At 40.8% G+C, this 23,979-nt stretch overlaps 1 protein-coding gene, 1 long non-coding RNA gene and 1 other non-coding gene across 4 annotated transcripts; 1 reads left to right on the top strand and 2 right to left on the bottom strand.

Moving 5' to 3' along the window:
* Positions 1–7,451: 7,451 nt before the first annotated feature.
* Vha100-5 (Vacuolar H[+] ATPase 100kD subunit 5) lies at positions 7,452–13,028 on the bottom strand. Of its 2 annotated transcripts, none has more exons than NM_001273459.1 (4): positions 12,940–13,028; positions 8,247–10,446; positions 7,971–8,142; positions 7,452–7,908 (listed from the first exon to the last, which is right to left on the bottom strand). In NM_001273459.1, exons 2-4 carry the CDS (start codon positions 10,423–10,425, stop codon positions 7,815–7,817), a joined length of 2,445 nt encoding a protein of 814 aa, NP_001260388.1. In that variant the 5' UTR covers positions 10,426–10,446; positions 12,940–13,028; the 3' UTR covers positions 7,452–7,814. The 2 variants fall into 2 exon arrangements, with proteins under 2 accessions (NP_001260388.1, NP_609515.1); NM_135671.2 differs by having other exon boundaries at positions 7,684–7,908.
* asRNA:CR44144 (antisense RNA:CR44144) lies at positions 7,554–8,230 on the top strand. The gene has a single exon (NR_073762.1).
* Positions 13,029–14,434: 1,406 nt separating the features above from the next.
* Positions 14,435–15,574, bottom strand: lncRNA:CR44145 (long non-coding RNA:CR44145). The gene is made up of 2 exons (NR_073761.1): positions 15,175–15,574; positions 14,435–15,105 (listed from the first exon to the last, which is right to left on the bottom strand). It is a non-coding gene; the product is annotated as a long non-coding RNA:CR44145 (long non-coding RNA).
* Between the last annotated feature and the right edge of the window lie 8,405 nt (positions 15,575–23,979).

Genomic DNA, 23,979 nt, shown 5'->3' with positions numbered 1-23,979 from the left:
GCAAACTTTGCTTGCAATTTAAAAAGCTCGCCAAATTGCATTAAATTCCTGCCGAAACCGTTGACGGGAAATTCAATTAGGCGGGCAGGGCCCGAAAAAAAATGTCACCCGTTTGACATTCCAGATCGAGTTTAATTTTCGTTTTAATCTCCGTGCATTTGCAGTGCACAAAGTTTCTGGGGGCTGCGAGTGGCACAAGTGGCACAGGAGCCACTGGAGTGTCGGAGCTCACGCAGAGTTCGTCCTGGGGGCAAGGAGGTGTTAAAGGTGGCCTGCAGCCACAATTGTTCATTAGATTAGCAAGTTGCAAAAGCAAAAGTTTGTAGCCTGGCTCAAATGCCACTTTCACGGCTGCTGACACACTTGAGTCGGATTGCGTTTTCTGAATTTGGCCCGACCTTTTCCATTTCCATTTCCATCTCCCCATCCGCATCCGCATCCCCATTCACTTCCTTTTTTCTTTTGCGATTCGAGGAAATTTTATGAATTTTCTTATCAATTCAAAAGGCGAGAAACGACAGAAATTTACGTGCTCAAAGTGGCAAGTTGTCACAGCGACAAGCCAATCTATATATGTATGTATGTGTTAGCCAACTTTTCGGCTCTTTTCGCCCTCATTGCAGCACCACCACACCCACATCCACATAGCTGTCTCAATTTGTCATTGAAGTTGCCGCTGTGCTGCCGATAAGAAAGTTTTCACTTGATATAAGCAAATGCGGCTATTGATGCTAAATGTTGGCAGTTACTCTTCTCCCTTGACTCTCTGCACTGTTTTCAAGATTTGAATTGAATTTCAACGTATTTTTTTTAAAGTTTTCTTGACGCATATATTCTCAACGAGAAGAAAACACAAATGATTTGCGCTTGAAAAATGAAAGTGCTTTGTCACCATTTATCCAAAGCACTTTGCCAATTAAACTTATCTGTAATTGCCTTAAAGTTTGAATTGAGTTTTTCAGAGTTTCCAGGAATTTTAGCCAGTTGCAAAACCAGACTAAATTTAATTCATTAGAAATACGTGTTTTTCATTAAAATAATTATAATTGGTCAGTTACTGCGGTCTGGTTTTTGATAGATGTATGGCCACTAAGCTTTATTTAAATATTGAAATCTGCAGTTGTATTATAATATAAATTGCATTAAATGGCACGTAAATGTGGTAACGAATTAAATGTTGAAAATGTGTGTGCCCATTACCACTTAAGTATATAATATTTTTAATGGAATTTAGTAAACTACGGCTATTCATGTGTATGTGTATACATGAATATAAATGCAAACGCTTTGTCACCATTTAGGATAGCAATTAAACTTATCAGAATTTTCGCTTTATCTGAATTAAGTTCACACTTGAAGAACACGCAACTACTGGCCAACGGAAGTGTGGAATATGCCCAGTGGGGGGAAAAATGTTGGCAGGAAAATGGAAAATGTTTGCCACCAAAAAGGACCGCAGACCGAAGACCGAAGTGCGTAAGGCAACACTCCTGTGGTGGCGCGTGTTACATAATTAAAAGGATGACTCGAGGTGGCAGGAGCGTGAAAATAAAGCGAGAGACAAACTATAAAATAAACCAAATATCACTGGGAGCGGCACACTCGAGCGCATAAAAGAGTTTTTATTACCACGTGGTACCTGGTGCCTGGGGCAAGGAAATCCTAGTCCTGCTTGGCCCCCCAACCTGAGTAATAGCCAGTGCGGCTCATTGTCCTTTTCCGGTAATAATTTCGCATTTACCCCCAGCACGGTGGCAACCTAACACGTTTGTTCTGCTGGCTGCCCGGCTAAATTAGCTGTGACAGCCGCGTGGCATAGGCGGTGGGTCCTTCCCATGTCCTTCGTTCTTCGTCCTTCGTCCTGCGTGGCTGCGTGGAGGGACTCTTTGGCGGCTTGAGACATACCTGAGGCGACTCGTTGCGACCACGTTATCATTTATAATGAGTTAATTACATTTAATACGCATGTACAATGGCCTGTTGAACATGGCGCACAATTAAATGTGACCCTGGCCAAAGGAGCGTCAATGGCAATAACAACAAAGGATAACGTGGCCATATCTCGAATGCTGTGGGTGTATGCGTGTCTGTGTGTGAGCTTAACGCTTTAAGCAGTCATTGCATTTAATGGCTGCTTTGAGGTTTATTAGCTGCTGATTGTTAGCGTAATTACAACTGCCTAGTATTCTCGCCTAGTGCGGATATACAGAAAAATAGCTGGACAACATACAAGCATACATACAATATCTATAAAATTCTACAAAATAATCTTCTATAATTTTTTGGTTTTTGAATGCAAGGCATTAAATCCTTGCATTCGCCATAATTTGTTTGCTAAACGTGGAAAAACTTGTCGGTAACTAAAACAATATGCCATTTATCAAAACCCCATTTTTCATATCAGCAGACCAATGGAGTGGGCGAACTAAAAACATTTATCAACACCCATCCCCCCGTCGAAAAGCTCCCCTTTGTGGTGCATACTTTCGGCAGCTGCCATCGGCCATATTACGTATACGTGATGGTGACTGGAAATGGAAAATCCATTTCCAACGCCTCTTGGCGACGAATTCTTTGCAGACATCTAAGCATTTAACAATTTGCGACCACGCCCACCCAGACTCCCACATTTTGGCTACCAGCCATTGCATTTCTCAGACAACTAAAAAAAGGGAACCAAAAAATTATTTTAAACCACAATTTTGTGGTTCGTTTTTCCTTAGTTTTCCTTTCCTTTTTTTTTTCGTCCAGCAAATAAAAATTTTGCTTTGTGCCTCCTGTTGTGCCTCGTGTCCAGGCTCGTGCAACTGACAGCTGCAAAATTTGTGCGCTCTTGTTCATTTGTTTGACTGCCCATTGTCGTGTGTGTGTGTGCGTGTGCATCAGTGTCTGTGAGTGTGTGCATCAGTGTGCGTGTGTGTGGGGTATGCGCTTGTTTGTTGTTATACCAAAAATTGAACACACAAAGCAATTGCTATGCAACATTTGTGCAGACATGGCCCAGAGTTCCGAAAAAAAAGAAGCCAAACATTGAAAAAAAAAGAAATACAAATAAAATTGCTGTACAATTGAACGAGTACAAAGGCCATTCATGTATGTGTCTGTGAGTGCAAGAACGCTTAATAGTTTTATTGCCTGGCCACAAGCGTTCTTGATACTCAGCAATCAACGACTTACATAGACTAGACGAATGGATGTGGATGCATTCGAAGAAACCTCAAACAAGGCTAAGAAATGGATTCTAATAATAATTCGGTTTTATTGTGTAACAACTTTTTGCAAAATTGGTATTTTAAAATGGTTTTAAAAGCTTATAAATTCCACTAGGTGGGACACAAACATGTAATGCCTTTTAAAATGCATTTATTTTTCTGCTACTTTCTAAGCCCCGTTTGGAATAGGTACATCAGTAACGACTCTTTTCAGCCAAAAGTAAATTTTGATGGAAACATTTTTGGCCAGCACACTCGTTGGGTGTCATGTCAGTGGTCAATTGTTTATTGTTAACATGGTCAATTGAACGCCACCCATCCGCCAACCCTGTGGCATGCCACTCCCATATATATTTCACAAAATATCAAATTACTTGGCTTTCCTTTGATGCGGCTCCAGAATGTATATCTTGAGCAATTTGCGGCTTTGGCTCGCCTGTCAGCACTGTTCACATTCAGAGACGAATTAATCCATTTTCAGCTGTCTGTCAGGAGACTCGGTTGACAGACGGAAACTCGGAGACTCAGCTTCAAAGAGTAGAACCTTAAGGTTTTAAGACCACCGAAATGCAGATCCATATGCAGATGCAGCTGCAGTGCAGTTCTGGCTAATTAGGAATTATATTTCGGTACGGTCTCGGATGAATGTGCGTCGAGTGCTAAAATGGCTAATGCACTTTACTGTTCCCACTGACAGACGGCCGAAAAGGAAGCTGGATGTTGGTGGATATATTTTATGGTTTTATGGTTTGACAAAGGACAGGCCACCGCACAGAGATGACCGACTTCATCATGAACAAAGCTGGCGCCTCGGGCGCAAATTTCAATGCGTTTCGAGCATAAAATAAATGTCCACTAAAAATGTCCCTGGCATTGTTGTTGCTGCCCCTGAGGGCGTGGCAGCATAAGGGGGCGGCCAGGCGGATGACGAACAAAAAGCAACGATGGTGTGAGTTTAGCGGCGCTTTGTACACATAAAACATACCCACTATCGAAAATAATATATAATTTTAATAATAATTTTTTATAAATTATTCCTTAGTATATCAATGATTCAAAATATTACCTTTCAAGTTAAAATAAATATCATTTAATATTATTCGGAAATTAGAAAAAAAAAACATTTTACAACTATCCATAATTTAGTGTAACTGGTTTTTAGCTCGTTTACAACACATATATTTTTTGTCATCAAATGGTTTTTCCCAACTTTTTTTTTCGAGTGCCGCTCTCAGTTCTCTTACATGTCTCAAGGACATGTTCATAGCTGACTGCCTCAGAGTTCTCGCTGAACTGAACTGAGCTGAACTGAACTGGACTGGACTGCTGGACAGAGCTGGCCCAAATCGCTGCAAGTGCTTTTAAGTCGTTGTCAAATGCAAAGAGCACAATAATTCAAATTTATGACGCGCAATTGTGCTCACACACTTTCTCTGCGCCACCTCGTCTACTTTCCTGGCCATTTTGCCTGCCGGTCCTCGATTTCGTCCTTTTCGCAGGCATAAATAAAGGAAAACTTGGAACGTGCGTCCAGCTGAGTGGGCGGTCGCTCGTCATGGGAGTATGTAAATTTAGTGGCCTCAGAGTTGGGGGAAAGTAAGCGTAAAAATTTTTATAATTTGTGGCTCTCTCACTGAACAATTATTTTATTTCTTCGTTGTCCGGTTCGGTTCGGTGCGGTTCGCTTTGGTTCGGTTTTGGTTCTTTGAAATCAAGGATCTGAAAACTGGGATAGGTATAGGTGAGGCCGCAAGAAAGTGAAGCTGTTGGAAAATTATCTGCTTTTGATTTACGGACATTGTTGGACGTGGTCGTAAAATCTGGTAAAGCCCACGCGGCGTAATTTCGTATTCGGTGATTTGGTCGTGGCTTTTGTGGCAAGTGATAATAAAATTGGAACACCAAGAAGTTGATCTAGATTTGAGCTCATGCTTTGATTTTCGATGGTTATAAAAGCTTTAGTACTTCAAGGAAATAAATTGGTAATGCAAACAGAATTTTGGGCAAATATTCCATTCATATGAAATCAACTCAACAAATTGCATATTTATTTAATTGCTTCTAATAAATCCCGAAATAAATACGATGCTCTCTCAACCAAAAAAATAATAAAAGTGCATGGGAAACAATAAAAGTATCATTTAGTTTTGCTTTGCTATTCAATTAGGCGTCCAATGGCTGCATATGTCATAAAAAAAGCACACAAAATTACAAAGAAAATATGCAGAGTCGAACAATTAAAAAGCAATATCTATGGATACATTTATTGGGGAGAGGTAGAAACTATTATTTCGATTTGGGATGTGTTTGCGGATTTATAAACAAATCCCGATGCAAATCAACGACATCGAACAAATGCAGTTTGATTTATATTTATGCTTTTGCAGCAGGCATAAAAAATCAAATGACATTGCCAGAAAAAAACACAATATGCAGCAATGCCAAAAGAAACTTTGGTAGAACAAAATGCAAATAATTGCGACGGGCAAATAAATTAAAGCAAATTCGAAAGAGCAAATGCCGCAGTTGTTTGGCACAAAAAAAATGGAGGCCACACCAAAACCAGCGCAAACATTGATTAATACGAGGCCAAATGCATTAGGCCAGTTCACATAATTTACGACCAACTGTCTATGCATGCACAAACATTTATTTGTTTAATGTATTTTGCAGCCATATTTATATGCCGATCGCCTGAATTGCCGTTGTTGTTTTCGTTGCATTTATATCCGATGCTGATGTTGCTGGCGATACGCGGCGTATACGTAATGCGAAATGTTCTATTTTCACAAAGAGCGCAGCGGCAGCAGGGAACTTGACCAGAATGTCAGCTGCACAAACACGGTTAAACCATGGATGCCTCTAGGCCAAAACTGCCGACTAGCCGCTGGGTGGCAGATAGTTGATAGCTTTTTTTTGTGGCACACTCAGTTTGGCTTGTTTCAGAAATCGCCTGATACTTTCGGTCTATTGGTTTGAAAAATCGGTCAGTGTCACCGAAGTTTAATTTGGTTTAGTAGAGAAGAGATTTTTCCTTAAGGATAACATCTATTTTAGTGCATTTTATAGCATAAGCATCGTTAGGAAACGAACTGATATGTATCCCGTGTTTTTATTACCAGTATTAAATAGGTTTTTTTTTTATATTTATTAAACTTTGCTGTTGTGACTGAACTGATTTAAATCCGATTTCGAATTTCATTGGAAAGTATGAATATTAAAATAAGCCTTTACGCATAAAAAATTATACTTGCATAGTCACTATGATAACCTTAGGGTATTTTAATGTCCCAACACAATAGAATCATGAGCTCTTGTTCTTTTAGCCGCCTCTGTTGTTCGGTTGCTGGGAAAATAGCATTTGACATGCGGGTTCAAAGCGTTCGGCAGCCTGTTTGAATTCCTATTTGCATTGCGTGTGTTTTGGCTGTATCACCTGTCCTCCTCCGAAGCACCTGAGCATTGCCCACTGCCTAGTGACCAATGTCCATTGTCCATTGCCCGATTGTCAACACCCCGTTGCTCGCGAAAATATTTTTTGGCAGGAGAGCAATGGCGGCGACAACGACAACGAAAACCCAAAAAAGATACACACAAGAACACGTTCGATTTTGCCAGCAAGCAATAGGCAATAAACACAAAACGCAGCCAATTGAGTTCGAATGCAAATATTTGGTAACGCGCAGAGGGCAGCTCTGAAGCAAAAACAACACCGGCGAAAAGGTTCCAGGAACCCAGAGAATCGAGGGTTGTCGCTCAAAATTGAAATTGAAAAGAATTTCGCGCCATTTAACAATTTTTTTTTTATAGCGAAATCGTTGGCATGGAATCCATGAAAGGTTTAAATTTGATTGCCAAGTTGTATATATTTTCATGGAATTAGATTTAACTTGCTTGAAAATAATATATTGTATATATAGTTTTTAGTTTAAGTGGAAAAAAACTTCGTAACCTACGTTTTTTTTATCTGTCGTTATTGATCCACTGACTTACTTGGTAAAATAAATCAATTTTGCTCATTTCACATGCACCGAATGACAGAAACAACTGCGCTATAATCCGGGCCTTCTCTTTCGTTGATGCGATATGTCATACTATTATTATTTAAATTGCTCAGTGTTCAATTTCGCAACTCAATGCCCAATGGACAGTCGAACTGACAACATAATTTCAGCATATGACAACTTTTCTAATGAGAAAAAATCGGACACTCACACACAGTAGAGCAAACTTTCTTTTGCGGATATCAAGCAATTTGCTTTGAGATTGTTTCGAAAATGTGCAGTCAGTCCGTTTGGGAATGTGGGTGTGTGTGTGTTTACACACAAGATGTGTTTTCTAGAGTGTGCTTTGCAGTTGTCACTTGCGTGCCCAAAGCAAAACTGTCAAAAAGCATATGACAAACATTTGTCGTCGGCTGACAAAACCCAGAAATGAGCCAGACATACATACATAGGGAGACACCCGAGTTCTGTATGCATATCAAACGAAATTTATTTTTCCGTGAAAAAACGAAAGATAAAACGGAATAAACGGAAAATTGCTTTAAGGAAGTGCGTCCTGCGCCCTGTCGTTCTCCTTTGACCTCTCGTGCCGCGCTCCTTAGTCATCCTCGCTGACATCCAAAATGGTCTTAAAGGCAAAAGGCTCAAAGGCGTAACCAGCGCCCTCGTAGAACTTGCTCATGAACTCAACCCTGAAAGAGCAAATCGCAGGTTAAAATGCATCTGAATTGTGTCCTCATTATTCGCAACTCACCAGTGCAAACGCAGTGTGTGCAAGAAGGCCGAGAGTCCTTCGATGAGCACCAGGATACCGACTGTGAGCAACGCCCAGGCTCCAAAGAATACGTAGATGAGAATGCCGCCAATATAGCTGTCGTACTTGAATCCCATGGAAAACACCATGTTCCACAGTACTTCGGAGAGCTCTGTAAACATGAAACATAATATATTATTGAAAATGAATAATAATTATATAAAAGGAAATCAATACAACAATACGTTTAAAAATTTAATAAAAAGTGTAACTTACGTGCGTGAGCCAGGGATAAGGCCCACAATCGGAGGTATGAGGCCGTGTGGGAGACCGTACTCAGGACATATTCGATGGTGTGGATGGCCTGATGGATGAAGATCTCGCCCATCTCATCGTCCTCTCCATGACCCTCCCCTCCACCGCTTTGTGGTTTTGGTGGGGGAGCTCCGTTCGTCTTGCGTTTGATCATGATGTACAGAGGCTTGCCCAAAAGCATCCAAGGAATGCAAATGATGGCAACGACGACAAAGACCTGTTGGATGCTCTTCTGACCGTCGAACATGAACTCCTTGCAGGGCTCAGGAGTGTCCTGGCTGCCCTGCAGTATCATGTTGATGAACAGGATCAGGATAGAAGGAGCACAAGCCGGTGAAAGTGGTCCTTCAACGGTGTCGTTGTAAACGACCCACTTGAAGAACATCATGAAGACCATGTAACCGAACAACAGGAGAAGGAACAGGACTTGAGGCAGGAACTCTAGGAAAATACTTGCGTACTTCTTGTAGTAGGCAAAGTTAACCACCGACATGGAGACGCCGAAGATCATGTGGATCACACCCACAATGATCGACAGCTTCATCTTAAAGGTGTTTAGAAAGATGATCTTGTTGTCGGCCAGTTGCCAAATGGGATCCATGCCGAAGGGATATGTCTTGTAAACAGTATCGTTCGGCCTGAGGGTGATATATTTAAGGTTTTCATCCTCAACCACGTCCCTTGTATAGTTCATGTGCCAAGCGGAGCCGAATATATTCATGGACTTTGAGAACACATCGTTGTAAATGAATCCGGTGTAAATGGAGAAAATTCCCATGAGGAAGATGATGTATCGGCCGCCGAAGAATATGTTGAAGATCTCCTCCTTGATCGAAGACAATTGCTTTTCCTTGATGATTAGCCAGGAGGCGAAGAGCAGCAGGATCAGTCCGTGTCCCAAGTCACCGAACATCACGGCGAACAGAAAGGGGAATGTGATGCAGGCGTAAAGAGCCGGATTCACTTCTCTATATGAGGCCATTCCATACGAGTCAACCAGGTTCTGGAAGCCATTGGTGAATTTATTGGTTCTCGTGTAAGTCGGCGGCATTTCGTTCGTCTCGATGACATTCATGAATGCCGGTATGGAACTTTCCGAGATCTTCGAGGCTCGAGCTAGTGCATCCTGAACCGTGGATATATCGTTGGTGGGCACCCAACCCTCGCCAATCAGACACTTGCCCGTCACATCGGGATTGAAGAAGTTCAGAATGTGATAGATAGCCTTCATTTTGCGCACCATAATCGACCAGCGTGGCAAATGCTTAGAGGCTGAGTTCAAAACCCGGCTGCGATGATCGGCGCTCTGGCTGAGGACCAACTTGAGGTCCTCCAGACGGACATTCACATCCTTGATCATCTCTTTTCGCTCGGCATGCGAACTGGGACAGGGATAGACGGCGGCATGATAGCCCGTGCAGACTTTCTTGATTCTTTGCTTCAGCTGCTCTCCCTGGAAGAAGGCCACGAAGACGGTCTTTAGTACAGGCCTTCCAGTTTCCTCATCGGCGACGAGCCCATCAATGTCGGCTCTCCGCAGGAAGATATTTCCTCTGGAAATGCGCCACAGCATGCGCTCAAAGCTGAAGAATCGCTCCAGCTTGATGACACCAGCAACAAAGGCCAGTTGACCCCGCTGGGCGGCTCCTGGCAAATTGGCCGGATCCTCGGGGTCCAGTTTTCGGTTGACGTCCAGATTAATGACTTCCTGATCGGAGAAGAAGCCCTCGGTGTTCTCTAGCACGTATTTGAGTTCTTGCATGTGCCGGAAGTTGGCATCCAAACTCGCTCCATTGGCGGACATTTCGCGCAGTTCATTGTCGGTCTTCTCCAGCTGAGCCTCAAGGTCTACGATCTCGCGGGGATTGGGAGCAATGGGCTCCTCCTCCGGTCGCAGGACTGGCAGCTTTACCTCGTCCTTCTTCATCTCGGACTCCACGTACCGGAGGCGGCGCTCCATGTCATCACATCTCCTGACCTCGTTGACGTACTTTCGCTGGAAAGCACTGACCTCCTCGTTCAGATCGCGAAACTGGACACATCCTTTTTCGCCCAGCTCGGCAATGGAGGCGTAGGCTGCCTCCGGCTGGATGAACAGCTGGCACAGGGCCATCTTCTCGCTGCGGAACATGTCACCCATGTTCAAATCGAGTGTCTATAACTGCAAAAAAAAATATATATATAGTTCAAAATTGGTATGCTAAAGGTGTAATTAATTTGGCTGTGACGATTTTTTAAGTGTTGTTTATTCATGTTCTTTATTGGTGCATATTGTAATATTTTTATTTTATGACAAAGCAATCAGGTGCACATAAAAATTGACTTTTTAAGCTTTATTAGACATTTTTATTGCCAAGGCATGTGATCAATCGTAATAATAGGCACCAAAAATTCCAACAATGATAAGAGGGCAATTTCTTAATAAATTAGTTTATAACGGTGTCAAAATGATAGGAACCTTGTACAGAACTGAAATTCATTCATATCATTAAATGTTTCTAATAATATTCAATGAAACTGTTTGTTAAAAATAGAAAGAAATGATTTTTCTTGCAAAAAGAAAATTTATAAATCTTTGAAGAGTATGTAATGGAACATTGTATCTTTTATAGCATTTTTTGCCACACTTTGCTAATCAGTTTGGATAATGAGCTGTTTAGCAGGGCTTTAATGGGTCCGCCGCCTGACAGGTGGACTCAAATTTGTTGATCCAACTGACGCACATTGTTTATGGTCGGTCCACTTGAATGCAGTGCCTGCCAATGTCGCAATCAATCAGCTAAGTGGAAACCAACAATTTGGAACAGAACCTGGTCAAAATAGATTAGATTACGCACCACAGGCTACCATGTCTATCGAGATCGTTTCGGTTGTTATCTACTGGCATTCGCGGCATTATCTGGAGTGGGCGTTGAGCGCTGAGCGCATTAATAATTTGAAATTATTAACAATTACCGACAATCAGTTGGTTTATAAATAAGCCCCGAAAGTCTTTTATTGCATTAAACGCTTATTACCAGACCCGGGACTCAGTGCATTGTCTTCTGATAACCGTTTTGGGCAGGCCAGATTATATGGATATTTATGGTTAGAACAATGCCTGGCCGAGATTTTGCCCCGCCTGTCTGGCCATAAAATTATGATTGACTCTCGCTCTCGACTGGCTGATAAAAAGACACGCAGTCTGTGGCCTCACTTCAGCTATTTTTTGATAGTTTCGACTTATCACAGTCACCAGGAATTTGATTTACAGCGAAGGGAAGTGAGTTTTTTTTAAACGGAATTGTGGGATTAAAATAAATTGTTGATATTTTTAATAGCTTCGTAAATGGTTGAAAGCAAAGGCAGTCCGCATATTGTATACGTATTACATATAAAATAATATATACTGATGAATCATTGTATTTTTTCTCATATCAATTAATTAAAAATATCCAGAAGTTGTTAAGAAAACAATTTGTTCGCACTGGTTATTATCATCGTTAATCGTTCCGTAATCAGTTTGACGCTGAAGTCAACTTGAAGTAATTAAATTTATAATTTTTGTACCTTTGGGTCATGTGGTTAAGACATTGTGTCACTCTTTCTACTTGATTTCTAAAAAATGTGTTCTGTAGAAGACACTGCATATCAACTTGGAATTCAATTGATTTTACTTTTGCTTACAATATGGAGCACACCCTTTTAATTTGCACAAACGGTTCATAGAATTGATTAACTGCAGCCGACTGGGATTTGCTGATGGCCATCTGTGGATAAATCAGTGCACGTCGGTGCTTATCGGTTTCAGTTTTGTACATCAGTCTAAGCCATAAATCTGCACAGACCAGACAATTGCCTTTAAGATGCCCATAAATCTTCGGGGGCAAACTTCACGCAAATGCCTGATTATCGGGCGGCCAATACCCACGGCCCATTCCCATTGCCCATTCCCGTTTTCCATTCCCGCTGGTTTATGTCTGCAATTACGGTTTCACTGGGGATTGTTGGATTGTTCGGATTGCAGGCGGCGTTACGGGGCTCATTAAGAAATCCGTTCGTGGGCCGTAAAAATATTATCGAAGCCCCAATCGGTTGGGTGGCAAATTTTAACTCGGCGATTGAGTGGTTCAATTTGTACGCCCCACATGATCCATCATGTGCTCTAACGTCACAAGGCTATTATGGCTCCATATAGCAGACATAAACCGATTTATAGTACAATACTAGTGTCAGGCTAATGAAAATCGATGTTTAATGAACGTTATCGAGTGATTATCAATTTCCAATTAAGATACGTTATCGCTGAAGAAATTACCATTAAGTCAAATGCAATTTTGAATAATTACGTGAGGAGTGGCTAACAAATTACTTTGTTCGCAAGGAACATTTATAATGTGCCCAGTTAGAGCTTATCTCAGACAACATTGATAACCTCATATTATTAACCCTAAGGGAACTGATAATAATAAGTGTGTGCCAAGAAATGGCCGAGGAGTATGGCTAACACGCGCATTAGCAGCATGTTTGCCAACGTGGCGTATGAGTAATGAGGGAGTCTCTTACTCGACTACTTATTCACAGCGATAACGGAAAGAATTGACAGAGCTAGAGCAATCACTTTAGCTATTGAGGAATGTTTAAGGATACTTTAGATTTAAATCACTACACTTACACTACGTGAAAAGGTAATGTTTCCAAATGGTAGTTACTAATTTTTTATTCGCGACCTGCCACCTCAGCGGCGCTGAAAGAACTGTGCGAACGCCTAAGACCTGTTGAGCCCTATGGCCAATTAGACTGGGGCTAATCTAAACAATACACCAATACAACGGGCCAATTGCCATGGGAGAGAGCTTCATAATCTTTGTGCCTACAATTTTTTATCACACGCTCGAAACCACTTTTGCGATTGTGGCTTATCGTCGGTGAGAGACGGTAATCGGCGAGTAACCGAAACACAATTATGCCAGTCCAGCAACCTCCGATTGCTGGTCAATTTTCTTGCGGCCGGCCATTCCCCAAGGCATTATCAATGATTGAGTGTAAGCACGAGTTGGCCAACACTCCAACCACCCACGCACACAACTCCATTATCTGATTGACACTATTCGGGCTAGTGGGTCCCTTGTGTTGCAACAATATGACACCCGCTGATATGGCACTGCCACCGATGCAGACTTTATTAAGACACCACCAGGTGATTGAGGGTGCGATCAATCAATCATCGGACATTGGCAGTCGTACATAAGGTGAGGTGAGAGTGGTAATGAGATATTAAAGTCCTGAATTCTGAAAATGAACTGAGATAAGTTTTCATTGCATAAATAAATTGCAATCCATTCATATTATTGCAACTCAGCTTTAAAGTAATCAACGATATTCGGTAAATTTCTTAACGGCATCCGTTTCACGGATATATTTAACGGTCTTTATAAGCTCAAACGTTAAAGTATGGCCTTTCTGGTTTAAATTGAAAAGAAATTTACCATCTCTTGCATATACATATATCATTACTTCACCGTACTTTAAATATAGTTTTAAGCTGAATGTGTAATCCTTTTCAGGGACTTGAATCTTCCCCGAGCAAACTTCAATAACTCTCCGTAGCTTAAACCTGCTTATCTTCTGTTGCAAGTGGCACCACCCAAAGACGACCATTCCACCTGAACAAAACGCGGGGATTACTTAAAGATTTCTGCCAGGATGTGTGAAGGGAAGGCTGAATGGCAACCTTATGTCTGCTCAATTGGTATTAGCCCCAAAGTCAAGTGCTTTGTTTATCAGGCGCGTTCTATGGAAACCGTCCTAAGTACGCCGGTCTTATCGTGAGTCACGTGCTCCTGTTGGTATGGCAACGTTTGATTAACGGAGCACATGATACATTTGAAATATTCGCAAATTCACTCTCTATTTTAGGGCCCATAAATCTCTGATATTAAACTATTGCTTAGCAATACCATTTGAAGCCAACTGAGTATTAAAGCGTTAAGTCCAAAAAAAAAATCACATAATATATTAAAAGCTGCGAATTAATCGTTTTCAGCGATTAAGAAAAGTTTGTTATCAGCAATCATTGTTCAAGCAAATGAAGTTAAAAATTTATACAATATAGAGTATCCCCGCTCTTGATTCGATTTTAAATTCAAAGGCGTACAAACGGAGTAATTAACGTTTCCGTTTCAGTTTAAACGTTTGGACTTTATCGGTTTGAAATTGGAAATGTAATTCCATATATTTTAATTATATATCTACAATATTTACAGAATTGCAAAAAATACGTGTGACTTGACGCAAATTCGTAGGAACTGCATTAGCTGTATAATCATTATAATTTTTGGCAACCACTTGACTGCTATGATGGCCTTTTGCCTTTGCCCCCGGATGATAAGCGACCACCTGCCAGTCGTTGGTCATTACAAGGACTTCGGTCCAGTTTTGCTAATTAAAAACTTCCACCTAATGAGCTTAAGCATCTTAATTTATGCTATTTAAATGAGCTCGAATTCGCTTTTTCACACACATGCGCGCGCACACACGCACACACACATACACACAATAGGGGGCAAGAAGACCGCAAATAAATCGCATACAACTTTAAGCTGCAACAACATCATCATCCTGGTGGCGCGGCTCCTAATGCCACATAATGATCCTGATAATGGCCATCAGTTAGCGAGTGTGTGAGTCAGTGTGTTTGTTGCCAAGGAGAGAGGATGAAAAAGGAATTTAGCTGCCAGCACGTTCAACTTTTCGCTGTTGCACATTAAATGGGGCAGGGACTGGGCCACTGAGTTTTTGGAGTTGCACTATCGGCTAATGTGCGTCACCATTCCGTCTGCTTTGAGCGAAAAAAAAACGCAGTTAAGACCCAAGTAAATGCACTGCGCAAAAAATCAGTAATACTTACATGTATTTAATTACCAGATGCCAGTGTGTTTTTATAATTTAATTAATTTTCACTGTTCAATTTTATGTTTTAGGTACAATTTTCAATGCCCTGCGAAATAATGCATTCCGCTTTACAAAAGCCAATTTTAAATATAATTTTTATAACGGAAGTTTAATTTGCCGTCGCGATTTTCTCTCAGTGACTCGATTTTCCGGCAATTCCGGGACTTCTGCCGACTGCTTTCGGCCATGGCCAATAACTAAGTTGTTGCGTGCGGTACTCTGGATTAGTCTAATGCCAATATGTACGAGTTGCAACAAAATGGCCGGCGGTGTAAGAGCTTTTTGGCGTGGTTTGCCGCACAAACGTGCAGCCAATTGGATTCTGATGTGTTGGCCAACGCGGAATAGCGCAGATCTGGCCCGTTTTATGTGGCGATTGCAATTGCAGTTCCAGGGGCACTCGCCAACTCGTTATCTTTAGTGATTTTCGGGCTCGGGGCTTTATTGTGGGTAAACACATGCCGGGAATGGAATTTCGTGTTTACTATGTATATTTCTGAGGCGAATGAGTCAGTATTCTCGTAAGACGGTGGCTTATCGCTGGGTTATCTTTTATGGCCCAGGTTTTATCATCGTTTACACTCTTGATTAAACAATTAGGCACTATGTAGCCTTGATTTATGCCCCACTATAAAAGCTGTATTAAATTCAATCTGCAGTTTAGGTTCAGTTTTAATATTGTTTGCTTATGCTCGGCAATATTCGGACTGTTTTCATTTTTGCTGGCAAGTGTACTCCTTATTGCTCGTAAAATAAAAACTAATGTTAAATAAATAAGAATGGCCTGAAATGAAATTAAAGAATCCAAACAAAAAAAAAAAAAAATAACGGAACAATCAGCACGATTACGAACTACCAAAAAAAAGGGAACTAATGTCCATTGCCCCAGCCACGCCTCCTACGCCCACCTCAAGGGGGCCCGAAAGTATGCTGCGTAAAATTTAACATTAACAGCAGCCGTGGCAGCAACGTCATTTCGTATTTATTGTACTACCTTTGTCAGCATATCTAACATTTATTTGTTTTTTGTTTCACCACTCTTTTGGGTAATGTTTAATACTTATTATTTTTTGTAGCTACCGGGGGGGCTTTACTGTTATTGTCTCACCCGGTATTTTTTTCTTGTTTTGTTTTCCATTCAAGATGAAAAAATCCAATTTTCTGCTTAAAGCATTTTCATAATGCCAAAGCGCCCCAAAAAAATCCGACCTCTCGAAAATTTACAGTGAAAAGGGTTCAGCTATTGTTGCTTCTCACTTTTGTTGCGCAATAACGCACGTAATTTGTTCAGAAACGAAAATGTGTGAAAATGTTGTAAAAACCAGCGCTAATATGCCGTGCCACATGCGAAATGATATATCGTTTGTGGCTAAAACAATGTTGAGGCTTACACAACAATTGCGGGCAGTCTAGACAATGGATTTATTTGTTGTTTGGTGTTTATTTGAATAAAGGTTGAAATGGGTAAGTTTTTAATAATTTGCGCGAGCTGTTTAAAAAATGGGAAACTGTCACTGACTATATCGCTTTAAGGAATTATCCGTGGTTTATTTAATTTATATAAGTGATCAAAGCATATATTGAATTATGAATTAGCTATCCTTTAAATACAGTATTTTTAATGAGACTTTTTCTGGGTAAGAGGCACCTCGACAATTATGGACATTGTTACGTGTATTACTCATACGCCCCGTTGTGCGCCAGTTCAACTGCCATGCATATCAGTTCGGAGGGTAAAAACGGAAAAGTAAACCGATTGGACACATAAAGCTGCGCTGCGTCATGTCGTGCATAAAAGTCAACTGTTGCGTTTTCCCCGATTTTCCCCTCGCCCGCCCCCTTCCAACTGCTTCAAACAATGGCAAAAATATCATCGTAGTGGCTCCTGTGACTCTGCCGTGCTTGTCTCAATTTGCTTGGTTCTGCGTGTGCTCAACTATATTAAATGATTATTTTTTATTTTCATTTTCATTGTTATGGCGAAGTGTTATGGGCCAGCCTGTTGCTCATATATGCCATGTACTTTGTCTAAATTGAATTATAAAAACAGATCAGGGCACATCTTTCGAATACTCTGTATATTATCTTTATTAAATATTAAAATGTTTCCCGATAAATACAAAAAAGTGCAAAATATATTGAAAAGTTGTTTAATAATAATCTTTTACGAATATATAAATAGCTAATCGAAATTGAAATCAATATGTTTCTTTTCGTTATTTTTAAGAAATATCCCCCTTTCAGCTCGACTACACTTTGAAAATTCTTGAATAAAATTAGATTTCCCCTAGAAATATTTTCAAAAGCAAGCGTCATTGATTTGCGCCACGTTTCCTTCGACAACCAAACGCTAGATTTTCCCCAACTCCAATAGCAATTTCCCGCCAGGACACGCGCTTGGCAACCTGGGGCCATGCCAAAATATCCTGGAGCCGCCGCCGATACGTTGCCAATTCGCTGTGCATCCCTTTGGCACGAGATCAACAAGGATAACAACAACAACAACAGCTGCCGAAGAAAATTTGGTAAAATGGGAAAAAAGTTGACGCCATGTGAAAAGTTTCGCCACAAGGTCGCCTTAGAGGCAAAAGGTTAGTCTATGTACCTATAAGAGATTGGCGTTTTATTTTCGGAACGCTTCAAAATTGGCTTTATTTGAATTAAATTTTATTTTATTTCATTTCATTCAACATTTTTTTTGAGTACGGCACCCTTCGCTTTCAATTGAATTTGACTGCTGTCAATCACGCGCTGCATACGCCTCACTTGGCTGTAAAATTCAAATTTTATGCTAATTTTACACAGGACGATCAGCGGGTAGCAGGCGTGGCATTGTTCGTTGTCGTCAAAGGGTTAAATGTGTTAAATATTGATTGGCTTAGACCGTCGATGTGAGCCCCTAACACGGCCAAATGCATGACAGTAAAGAAATGAGTGGAAAAAAACACAAGATCCTGCTCAAATGACGTTTTAAGCGCGCCCTTAAAAAGAGATTTGTCAACAGTTGCAATGCGGCAGGAGGCAGTGGGGGCGGCAGGGGGCGTGGCCGTACGGGTTGCGGCACAATCAGGAGCAAAAAGGACGAAAACTAAACCAGGCCAGAAAAAGAGCGGGGAATTTGGGAGACTGGGAGTTGGGCACGTTAATTTGCCTTTGATTATGTAATGGCAATGCGAAAGCAGCGCAAACAAAAGTTCGCAAATGGAAATCAATGGGGAAAAGCGTGCAAAAAAATGGGACTCTTCAATTAGAATCCGAAAATTTAGCATTCTATTTCCCTAGGCAAAAATGTAAATATATGCATATGAAGAAACTAATTCAATATGTTTTATATTTATTCTAAATGTAGATTTTGGATTTTTGGAAAAAATCTAAATTATGACCTCATATGATTGGCTCATATTTTCATTTATTTCGAAGGTAGGCGATATTCATTTTAGAGAAGAGGAAAAAAAAAAAAAAAAAAAAACACTGGAATCAACAAAGATTTATAAACACTTTCTGTTTATTGTATTTCTTATGTGATTGTGCTTGCACACTACAATTTCAAACATTAAATTTTATGAAATGTCAAGAAAAACCCAAGTTTTCCGGACAAGCTTTGATTTATTAACTAAAACCAGTTCCTAAACACCATTTATGCATAATGGGTTGCAATTATAAAATAGATGAGATCATTGATAGGGCAAATCGCTTAAAGCACAGCATTCCTTTCCCAAAATCCCATACAAACAGCAGCTCAGTAAATATAGCTACCCCTCGCCCACATTACTCTTTTTTTTATTTTGGTAATTTATAGTAGCTGCTCTTGTGTTGATGTTGATAAATTGTTGGATGCCAAGGGTTAACTCGGCATCCGGCAGGCAGTTTTTAGCTTTTGTCAAGGTGGGCAGACGACTACCTTTGTGCAAAGCTGGCTGAAGATAATCTACAATAATAAATTTATTGGCAACAATTTTTGATTTATTATGCTATGTGAATAACATAAATAGCTCACCACCTTTCTCACATATGACACTAATGATGCGGCGCCAGCTTTGATGCTTTACCTTTTTTTCCCTGCATTTTTTGTAGCCAGAACTGAGCTCAAAGCTTGGCTTTTCTCCATTTTCCGACGCCTTTGTGTTTGTATGCATGTGTTTTGGTAAGAGCGTGCTGTAAGGCGTGGGAAAAGGATGCCTCTGCTGGAGTTTAAGTTGCTGTACAGCCTTGAGCTTCGGACAGAACGTTGACTGGCTTCTGTTCTCTAGTTACCCTTTTTCGCTGCACACCCCCTTTGTTGATGTTATTAACATGGATTTTTACAAGCCATAAACCCATATTTGGCCAAGCCTATTGTCCTGCAGCCCACACTGCCACATAAAAGGCCAGAGCTCCCAGCTGCGCCGCCTGAGCCCCCTTGCTATAGTTGTCCTTTTTCTTACGGTGTAGGAGAAAAGTTTTACTGTGGGTGTCTTAGGCAAATTATTTGTAGCAATCAAGCGCATACAACAATACATAAAATACATTCGCTTGGATATAATATACATATTTAGATATTTAACATTTTTGTACTTTAAGTAAATTTTAATATATCTATATGTTTCCTATTTCTTAAATGCTAATAGGTATGCTAGGTTCCGAAGGCTCCAATTGACCGCACAGATTTTATTAGCGCCTTGTCGCCGGGCCGTCTTAAGTGGCTGGGTTGCTATGCACGTTTTCAATATATCTCATATTGTTTGGCCGTGAGCTGCGCGTGTTTATTTGCTTTGTCGTATTTATACAGGAGCCAGTTGGGTGGGGCATTGATGGCTAAGACCAGCTTGTGCCGAAGGTATTGAAATGGCCAACTACTTAGCGATTTTGGGGCAACCCCAAAAGGAGTGGTATTATTAATATTGGGCTTTTTTTATTATACAGATTACTAAGGTGGAGCCCGGGAAAAGCTGACATTTCCATTTGCAGTTTTATGGTCATTCCAATACCAATCCCAAGTCGTTTTATCTACTTTCCGTGAATCTTTAATGCTTAGTTCTTATGGAGCTTCGTGTTTTATCCGCCGACACTGTGACAGTCATAAAAAATGCCAGCATATAATTTATGTATCACGAATTTGCCTTCGCCTGTCAACAATTTGTTTGGCATTATTGGTTGAATTATGAGTCTGCCTCGGAATCGGAGGACGGACGTGGCATGTCTGTATTCTGATTAGGAATACATAATTTATATGTTGTTTTCATGATTTCCTTTTAATTCAATTCAGTTTCTACCTAATGTTATTAATAATTTATTGGGCGCCATATCCACACGGTATTAAATTAGCTAATTAAAATGTGGCACTCCTTAAAGCAATACTTTTCGCTGTAGAGACAAAAACCTAGCCACATTTTTTATGACATTCATTTTGATTCATTTTTCTTGTGTTGTCGGGTTGCTTGAGCTCCACAATGGCAACAATGTCAACGGCCACAGATGAAACAGATGAAAACCGAAATCGAGGAACATAGTTCATCGAGTGCCCCGACCCTTGGTGATAAAAAGTCACATCAATTTTCTAGGACTGACCGCAAACGTGCGAGTCCGCCGAGTGCATCAGTCCAGTCCATCAGTGAGAAGAAAAGAGCAGGCGAGAGTGTATTTACAGGTGTGGCCATGAAAATAGGGACATTACAGCCTATTTAGCTGAATAAGTTTTTTTTCAATTATTTAAAATTAATTCGGTACACTGCAAATATGCATTAGATCGCTATCGATTTTATTAAAATATTTTCATCAACTACACTTCTTACTAATTTCATTTTAACAAACAAAGTTAATTGTATCTTTAAGGGGCTTAAATGAGGTTTTTCAGTAATGTCCTATTATTTTCACCTCAGCTGTACGTGCGGTCTAATAAAATGAGTTGTCGAAAACGCTGCACAACAAGCACGCTGCAAATAAATTGACTGACAGGCAGGACTGTCAAATCCAACCAGGACCAGTGAAAGGACGACGCCGACGAGGACACAAGGCGACTTTTGAACGTTGACTTGGATACTGAGTGTGTGCCGTGTGTGTGTGCGAGAGAGAGAGAGTGGGTAAATGACTTTGCAAATGGACATGCCAAAAAAATGTAAAGCAGTCCGTAGCCTGTGCCGCTCTGGATGGAGGGCAGTCCGTCGTCCAATCATGGCCATTTCTCAACTCAACTCTTGTTGCACTTTTTACCCTTACGTTAACAGATGATTGTGATGTGTAAGGAGGGGGGGGGGGGCTCGGTTGAAGTGGGGCAAGCGGGGTTTTGGTACTAGGAGGCTTGGTTACAACTGGTTTTTGGCTTTCCACTTCGAATGTGTTCATTTTGAAAACCCACAACAAAGCGGAAACGTATTGACAACGAAGGAAATGGACTTAAGCCATGATTTATAGTCTACGGATTTTCCATTTAAGTTTATTGGTTTTCTGTAAATGCAACTGCCAAGAGAGCGGGCGGGCACTCTAAAAAGATATTCGCATTGGAAGTGGCCAGCAACATAAGCTCATTGCAACACTGTACCCTTCTTCCCCGAATCCCCGATCACCATTTGGCTATTCCGTTTACGATTTTGGCCAAGTTCTAAACCGGCTTCCCTTAGCTTTTGAAGTTTAGTTTTCGACTGGGGATTCCTCGAGGAAAGCAAAGCTGCCTGGCTTCGATTTATGCTTTTGAGTTGCAACTTTTGAAAATTGCTCATGTTTCACACATTGGCTACACTTGGTGCTGAAGTTGTGCGGAAAATAGATTTGTGCCGGCAGGGAAATCCCGCTTGTTCAAGCCCATCCGTGTCCAGTGCAAAGCTGAAACTTTTACACTTGTCCCGGAATCAAGACGAAACAATGACCAGAAGTAATTGCCAATTTGATAGGAGTTTCAATTCACAGGGAAATGGTTCAGGAACTTCCACTTGGCTTACTGTATCTTCAAATTCCATGGATATCTTTTGTTTAGAGATTATTGTTTAGAAATTGCTCAATATTTGCTAACCATATTCTCGCCTAAGGGTTCCTGTAAATATCATTGTTCTATAAAGTGAAACTTTGTTTTCAAGTACAGATTCTAAGTGGAATAGTAAATAAACACTTGTAACTTACTCTTACTTTTGAGCACCTCTCAGAAAGTAGGTCGATGTTGTTGTACAATATTATTGATATTGAACATCTTCTCGTTTGAACAATTACAGAATTTATAAAATTTAATTCAAGCATTGGCTGTGGGAATTTAGGACATTCTAGCATTCTGGATGCACAGAATGTAGAACATACCGGCACAAAGCCCCAACATATTGCTGGTTGGTATTAATGTTCAAGTAATGCGATATCATTTGTTAAAGATACTTTAATATCCAAGCATGTGCTCATAAATGGTATATGGAGCTCAAGAGCACCGCAGTGCGCACAGTAGTTGGGCAAATCTATTAACACATTTAACAAGCAAATACCGAATCCCATTACAACTTGGCCATTTGCTTGGCCGTAAACAGAGTCTCGCTTCGTAAACTTGGCTTGGGCAGCCATATGGTATAACCAAAGTAAAATTTTGCTGTAACTGCAGTTGCATTTGAAATGGCTGCCATTCGATGATTTACTGGCTTACAAAGCAGTCGTTTCATTTCCCTTGGCCCTGTCTGAGGCTTCGGATTTTCCAGATGAATATTAATTTGGGAAACGTCTAGTTTACACAAGCAATGCCAAAGCTTATGTCTATTTGAGGTCATAATTATGTGACTAACACGCTGTGGCTTTTCCCACGTGTGTGTGCGTTTCGGGCACACGTGCCAATTGCCCGGCGACAAGAATATTAGGAAAACTACTTGTGCGCTGGTGGGTGGTGGGGGGTGAAATATGAAAAATCCATTTTCCTGGGCTATCAATCAAGCCACCCACAGCAGTCTCCTTACCCAAGTCACTTGGCACCAATAGACATGTATGACCATCGATTTACCCACTCATCCTTCGTTCCTTCTGAGCTGCGTGTGCTTATTAAGAGTGGGCCATCTTTCATTATGGACAGAGTAAGATATTTGCTATTCGTAAGGGTATTTCATACCTCTTAAAATGGCTATGAATGGCAATCAACTACATTTTTTGGGTACCATTGAAATTGAATAAATATCCCATTTTATAACAAAGCACAAATTGTAAGATGTGGATTGGTTTTATACTAATAGTTCAAACAGAAATAATTATTTTAATTAATTAAATCGCAGATATATAAACCCAACGAGCTTTGAATTTACTTTAAACTTTTAATGAGTCGCCAAGGGCATATTAATATCCGTTTTGTGTGCAGCTGCCTTCATTGTTATCCTGACAAATTTCTGTGTGACATGCGTGAAATCCGCGTGAAATGTGTGAATGCAAAAGGCACTCCCTTTCACAGACCTTCCCCCAGTGGTTGAGTGCGGTTTTCTGTGCGGGTCTTTTTGGGGATCCTTCAAAGTATCAAATGTCACATAACTAAAACATCAAATGGTCGAGTGCCCCCGGGCTTTGCAAATCAACTGCGGCTTTCAGCCAAGCACAGCTGCTTTTCAAAGAAGTGGCAGGCCTGAAAATGACTCCTAGTCATAGTCACTCCTTTACAGCCACACACCCACTTCCACACCCATATTAGAGATGCGATATGCAACGCATAAATGATAAATGACTGCGGCCCTGAAAGACAGATAGTGACGAGGTTACGGCGGCAAACTACTTTGACAAATGGCTGCCTGGCAAGGATGCTTCTCCTGTGCATCCCATTCCTAATGGCAGGACCTAT

The sequence above is a fragment of the Drosophila melanogaster genome, chromosome 2L, assembly GCF_000001215.4.
Source record: "Drosophila melanogaster chromosome 2L".
Classification (NCBI taxonomy): Eukaryota; Metazoa; Arthropoda; class Insecta; order Diptera; family Drosophilidae; genus Drosophila; species Drosophila melanogaster.
The sequence above is the reverse complement of the archived record's forward strand: the minus strand, read 5'-3'. Positions and strand labels throughout refer to the sequence as shown.